Source organism: Oculina patagonica, unplaced genomic scaffold (assembly GCF_052425735.1).
Source record: "Oculina patagonica isolate OP01 unplaced genomic scaffold, crgOcupat unplaced911, whole genome shotgun sequence".
NCBI classification, from domain to species: domain Eukaryota; kingdom Metazoa; phylum Cnidaria; class Anthozoa; order Scleractinia; family Oculinidae; genus Oculina; species Oculina patagonica.
Window position 1 is genome coordinate 1,403 of NW_027558813.1, and position 6,651 is coordinate 8,053.

The 6,651-nt window shown below is 41.4% G+C and overlaps 1 protein-coding gene across 1 annotated transcript; it reads left to right on the plus strand.

Annotated features, from left to right (window-relative positions):
* Window positions 1-497: 497 nt before the first annotated feature.
* LOC144641404 (transient receptor potential cation channel subfamily A member 1-like) lies at window positions 498-6,526 on the plus strand (the record flags this gene model as incomplete). The annotated part of the gene is made up of 7 exons (XM_078500422.1): window positions 498-614; window positions 3,458-3,614; window positions 4,499-4,683; window positions 5,240-5,347; window positions 5,505-5,613; window positions 5,816-5,913; window positions 6,482-6,526. Coding segments are annotated over exons 1-7 (819 nt in total), but the record flags the coding sequence as incomplete, so codon positions are not given.
* Window positions 6,527-6,651: the final 125 nt, after the last annotated feature.

Here is a 6,651-nt window from a genome sequence, read left to right on the forward strand (position 1 = left end):
AGAGGCACATATATAGCCAGTGGTCAGATCGGATTTCTTAGGGCCTCTTTACATGAGAGCCGAGATGAATTTCAACCCGGGATGAAAAAGGTTTCATTTTATATGAGCGTGTTCATCCCGAGATGCCGGGACGTAAGTCGTCCCGCCCGAGTTGAGTTCATCTCGCCCGTGCTTACATTACAATACATTTCATATCGGAAAGACTGTTTACATGGCGTTTTTTGTCACGTTTTATCCCGGGATGACATTTTATCCCGGTGCTTAGGACAGAGATGAAATCGTCCCGGGATGAATTCATCCCGGGACGAAAGTCATCCCGGGACGAAAACTCTCATGTAAAGAGGCCCTATTATACATTCAACAAACAAACGTTTTCTGCGGAGGTAGTGGTGTCAGCTTCGAGGACATCTTCGCCGACCGAGGAGAGAAGAACAAAGTGTTCTGTGAAAACTCTCCACAGATGGAAGAGGTGCTGTTACAGCCGATGATGGTGTGAGATGGTAACAACGGAACTTGACGAGTTATCAGGAAGATTTACTGAGACATCCTCTAAAGGTATTTACGTTGGATTCTCTGAAGTTCCTGCTCATATCCACACTGTTGATGAGAGCTTAGTGCGATCGATGTGCCAGGAGAATTCGAAGTAACAGCAAGTCTGTGCCTCGAGTGGAAACTATTATGTTGTCGACATGCCCGCAAAGACTGACTGCATAACGAACAAACTTCGTATCGGCTTCCTCTTGGTTGGATCTCAAATAGGCTACATCTAGGCCAGGATCTGCGCAGAATCCACTTCGTATGAAAAACAACCAAATATACTACGATTGCAGAGTCAGTGCCTGCGAGATAAGTTCATCTGAGAGAATCCGTGCGAAGTCCGCTTTGTTGTCTCCTAGTGCCAAAAATACTCGCCACTTCATCGGCCGCAACTGAACCTCTCTTACGTACTTCAATGACTCTGCTCACAGGCCGCGCCGTGTTCTCGGAGCGTCGACTTCTTGTCGTTGCTTTTATGGAGTGCCTCCCTATCGAGTAACATATCGATCCTCTGGTATCCAGGACCTTTCCGTAAAACAGTGTTCACGTAACATTCCGCAAAGCCACCGAAAGCATTTGCATTTTTTGGTTTGCCAATAGCTGCCACCATAATTAGTATGCTGCCACGAGGGCAAAGCCATCGAAGAACAAACTGACTCTAGGCACTTGACCTTTTCTCTGAGAACGTCTGCTAAAATTGACTTGTTTCACACTTGTGGGGTTCATTTCTGAGAGAAACAGTGGCACCGGCATTATACCTCAGATGCTACAATATGGCTTGCATGTTTATCTCGCGCCTGCCTTCATACACCGTCACAAGACAACATAGAATACTCTGGTTTCCATGTAAATTTAAAGTCTTTCTCTTTTTGGGGCTAGTTGCAGCGCTTTTGACTTCATAAAGGCTGGCAAATAGAGGTGGATTTTTCTTGCGAACAGGGTCACGAAAGTTTGTCGTCCGTCCCTTCTTCCCGTTCCCGCTCTTCTTCTCTGTCTGAAGATAGTAGCCTCCATTCCACGAGTCGTTTAAGCTAAGTCTGTCCAATCGAAAGATCGTGTTTTATTTTTAGAGTCACGAGATCTTTCTTGGCATTTTTTTGCAATGTCTCATTTGTCCGTGACAAGAACAACCCGAATTTTGTTGTGTGGAATGTAGAGAATTCTCAGCTTCATTATCTTGCTTCTGCCTCTCCTTGCCACTTTCTTTGTTGATAAAAGCAGTCGATATGGTGTATGTCAAACATCGCTGATGTTTGTGGAGCAATTCAATTACAACTTTCTATTAATACAAGAATCACATTCATTTTATAACAAAATGTTACCACTATACCCGTGATAAAGTGAATTTTTTTGAGAGGGCGTGGTGAATTCTCACTGGACGGCTTGTATATTCATAGAAACGGTATAAAAACTGTCAGAAAATTCTTAAAATTATTTTTACAGTATACTAATAATGTTTTGAACGAATTTCTGGATGAATTATGCTTAAAATAGCTAAAGGAAAGAAAATTCCTTATTTGGACAATGACGTCATAATTAAATGCATCAAAACATCATCTTAACGCAAGAATTAAGCTTGGCAACATTGATTTTCGAAATCAGCGTACTCGATTTAGTAAAAATAGCTATGTTGCCAAAAATCAGACAAAAATGCCCGTGGGTGTCACATTTTGGACTCCTGGGTACCTGACTATTTTGGATTTTTTCTTGCATTTATTCGCGCGCTTGGTGGCGTAGTGGAATTCGTCATTTGAGCGAGCATTTTTAACCTAGCGCGCGCGTCCTGCGCAAGTGACGCCTCCCTCCTCGCTTCTGATTGGTTCGTTCTGAACTCTCTCTTTGCGCGCCTAGGTTCAACCCCTATAAAGGGCGCGCGGAAGAGGGAGTTCAGGAACTTGACTAAGGCCCGCGCTGACTTTGAACTTTTATAACTTTTTGAGATTTAACCAAACGCTGCCAAACTTTCTGAGTTTTCCTAAAATTTATCTGGCAACAATTTGGTAGGGTTGAATGATGTGTCAGGAACTTGACATCACCATGGCAACGGCATTTTGACAGGCATGTTTTCCCAAAGCCCCCCCCCCCCCCCCGATCTGAGAAGGTCCAAAAAAGCCCGGTCTGAATAGGGTTAATTACGGAAGCAGGAAGTCGACACTGAGGACAACGTCGATTATAAAAACGAATTTATATTTTACTTAAGAAGCTAGCAACGTTAACTATCTAAATCTATTCATTGTCTATGTATTTCAGGACTAACCTTAATCTGACTATATAAATCGATTGTTCAGTTCAAACAAGAAACATAAAAAAATCGCTGTCTGGGTTTGCGTTCGCCAGAATACGCAGAATTTAGTTATTTCACGTTGTTAGTTTTGCACAGGATGGCTAAGAAGTGTACCGAGATAGCTGACTAAGGCGTGTCGTGCAAAGCTATTGTGCCACTTTTTAAAACTTGCTTGACGACGTCCTCGTTGCCATTGCCTTCGCGGTTTGCGCAAAGTTCCTTCTTCCCACCAAAATTTACCTTGTGTTCCCATGTTCTCTAAAGTTATTCCTTCGATTTTGGTGTTCATGTTTTTCCATAAAATATGCTTTTGCTTCCATGTTCCCAGTTTCATTTTCCTTTTGTCCCCATGTTCACTAAAAGTTAATAGCCCAATTTCAATATATTAAAATTCAGCCCAAAACAATAAACCTCAGGACGAGGCTCCGGGGACTAAACTATAGAGTTTGTGGGGTTTATTCCCCGGAGCCTCGTTGTGATGTCTATTGTTATAGGCTGAATTTTAAAATATCGAAATTGGGCTATTGACCCTTGTTCCTTGAAACCCCTGGGGAGCCTCAGTAGTTAGAAGAGAATTGAGTTACTGAAAGTCTCATATTTTTTTGAAGTTTAAATTCGTTCTTTTTGTTGACCCAGGCTTGCCGCGAGGGAGATCTTGCTGTACTGCATTCACTTCTAGAGAACAACATGAACGATCTAAATAAAGTAAGCGAGAACGGGCTAACACCACTTCATTACGCCGCACGAAATGATCACGGAGAAGCTGTTCAACTTCTTATCGACCACGGGGCGGGTAAGAACATAAAAAAACAATGAAGAAAGCACTTATTCGGTAATTAACTGTCACATTACACTAAAGGAACACTATTATAATTTCACTGGGAGCACAGAATTTAAATTTGACCTTTATGTCGTTTGATCTACTGTGTTTGTTCATAGTTAGTAGAGTCTCCTCTACTAACTATGGTTTGTTGTCTAAGTTTCTCGACCCAAAGAGCCTTAACTGTAGTCTGCTGTTGCAATAATCTGGTATAATAATCTGGCATGGGAAGGTGGTGTGGCGCCCCAAGATCAAAGAATTTGAAGTTTTCTCGTTGTTTGTGCAAAGAACATGGCACCCGCTGGGAGCGAAAAACTGAAGCCGCATCAACAGAGATGGAGCAATGAGATGTGATAATTTTAGGAAACATGCCATGCCTACATAATAAGAATCAAGCAAAAACGGCTTTAGTTGTGGAAAGGTACTCGGCAAATGACATGCGCTTAGCGGCGGTAAAGAATTATTAAGTGATACTTGCTGGTATGCTGGTACTGAGTTATGAACTTTTTTCCATATACTGTTTACACCGTGGCCGTTTAAAAATTAAACCGCGGCGTTTTCTGCTCTTCGGGATTTTTTCGTAGTTAAAAATTGGTTTTGAATCGACGTTTCAGACCATTTCACTGCTCTTTTTCAAAGCTGATATAAAATTAAAAAGTCAATATGGCAAGCCTAAAAAAGACTAGTGAAACTGGTCAAAACGTCGATTGAAAACCAATTTTTAACCGCGCAAAAAACCCGAAGAACAGACAACTTTTAAGAGGGTTTAAGTTTAAGAATGAGAGGTAAAATTTTTAGAGACGACTGTTGCACTTTGTTTATCTTTTCGTTTGTTTGTTTGCTTGTTTTTTCAATAGACCCTAACGTGAAAGCTTCAATGGAAAACAAATTGCTGTCTCCATTGCATTTCGCGTGCTGGTTCAACGCTGCAGAAGCAGTCGCTACTTTAATTGACAACAGAGCAAATGTGGAGAGCTGCGCCGCATTTGGGCAGAAACCACTTCATTATGCTGTTCAGCGTGCTAGTATAGAACTCGTGAAGGTAAGGATTTTTTTCGTTTCTGTATTTCATGTTAAGTTGTTGCCCAGCTGTTGTTAAATTCATGTTTATGTTTGAAAGAACCCGACTGTGTTTCTTGGCAAAAAATGCTATCCATCCACCCATCCATCCATACATTCATACATACATTCATCTATCCATCCCTTCCTTCCTCCCTTCCTTCTTCGTTCCCTCTGTTCATTCACTCATTCAGTCAGTCACTTAGCCAGTCAGGCAGTCAGTCAGAGAGTCAGTCAGTCAGTCAGTCAGTCAGTCAGTCAGTCAGTCAATCGGTCGGTCGGTCGGTCGGTCGGTCGGTCGGTCGGTCGGTCGGTCGGTCAGTCAGTCAGTCAGTCAGTTAATCAGCCAGTCTGTCTGTCTGTTTATCGGTTTGTATCAGTGGTTCAGACTGCCATTGAGTTAATGATTTATTTTTCGATGTGTTGTTAAGTCCATTTTGTCCGTTAGATGTAGTCAGCTACCTTGTCATGGTAAGTAAGTCTGTTACTTAAAAAAGTGAAACGGTGTTAATCACTCAGTCTATCATTTCTCTTCTTAGACATTGCTCACAAGAGGAAAGGCAAATCCTAATGGACTAGACAATCAAGGTTTTTCTCCTCTGCACCTGGCAGCGCAAAGAGGAAGACTGGATATCATCAAATTGCTTGTACGTTCCCAACGGGCAAAAAATAACGATTTTCATCTTTGTTGTTTATTTGTTTGTTTGTTTGTTTGCTGACTTACTTGTTTTCCGGCAACTAAGTAGCTTTTTGAGAATTAGTCAATCGAAAACCCTAATGTCATGTGCTTTTGGTGACACCCAGTTTGCACATGGTGCCAACCTTGGCGCGCAAAACGACGAAGGTGAAACAGCGGTCCACGTTGCAGCAAGAGAAGGCCGGGACGAAGTACTGAGACATTTTCTTCAAAGAGGTATTATAAATACTAATCTACACAAAAACAAGAATTCCATCCTTCTCCTCCTCATCCTCCTCCTCCTTCTTCTTCTTCTTCTTCTTCTTCTTCTTCTTCTTCTTCTTCTTCTTCTTCTTCTTCTTCTTGTTCTTATTCTTCTGCTTCAGTTCTTCTTCTTCAGTCTTCTAAATTGACTCGATTATCATTGTTTTTTTCTCAGCATCAATGACCGGTATATCGTGCAAGGATCTTGTCAACAGTGGAAATTACGAGGCAAAGAGCTGTCTGCAGTTGGCTGTTGATGGTGGACATGTTGAGGTTGGTGTGAATTGCTTGTATAATAACTCAGACTTACTCTTGAAGAGATAACGACGACTGAAAATGTCTCATTTACAAACAATCTGATTCAAAAAGTCAGCGTCTTTTTCAGGGGAAAGTCACTGATTCTCTATATCATGCTAGAGGAAGTGAGAATCGCCTTTTGTCCCTGGTTCACACTGTCCGACCGATATAACGGCAAAGTCAGGCAAATCAGCGCCTGGTAAATGAAAACATTAACACACGCACGCTTTGTTTTATCTGTTTATGTCACCATTGTGAGCAACAGGACAGACCAACATAGTTATTAAGGAGCATAATGACAGAAAAGTAACGAAGCCTTTTAATCCGTGTTTTTTGTCGTTAGTGTGAAGTGTGGACATTGAATGTCGTTCTAGGGCTTATTAAAGTTTCGAAGTTTATTTGCTATGGTCGCTTGTAGATCTTGGTTGTACGGGTAATTAATTTATAATATATTTATATAGCATTTAATTACGAAAATGTAATTACCATTCTAGCCGAAATGAACAAAGTAATGTATTCTTTTCGTTTCTACTTCAACTGACAGACAGCTACGATTTGCATTGAATATGGAGCCGACGTCCGTCCTGTGGTAGGCCAACCTATTTTGTAAAGACTTTTGGAATTATATCAAAAGTTCTCGTCTGTTAAAATGTTATTAATCCTACAACACCTTGCGTCGATCTCACCCGCACTGCCTAAACTTTCAGTTGAATA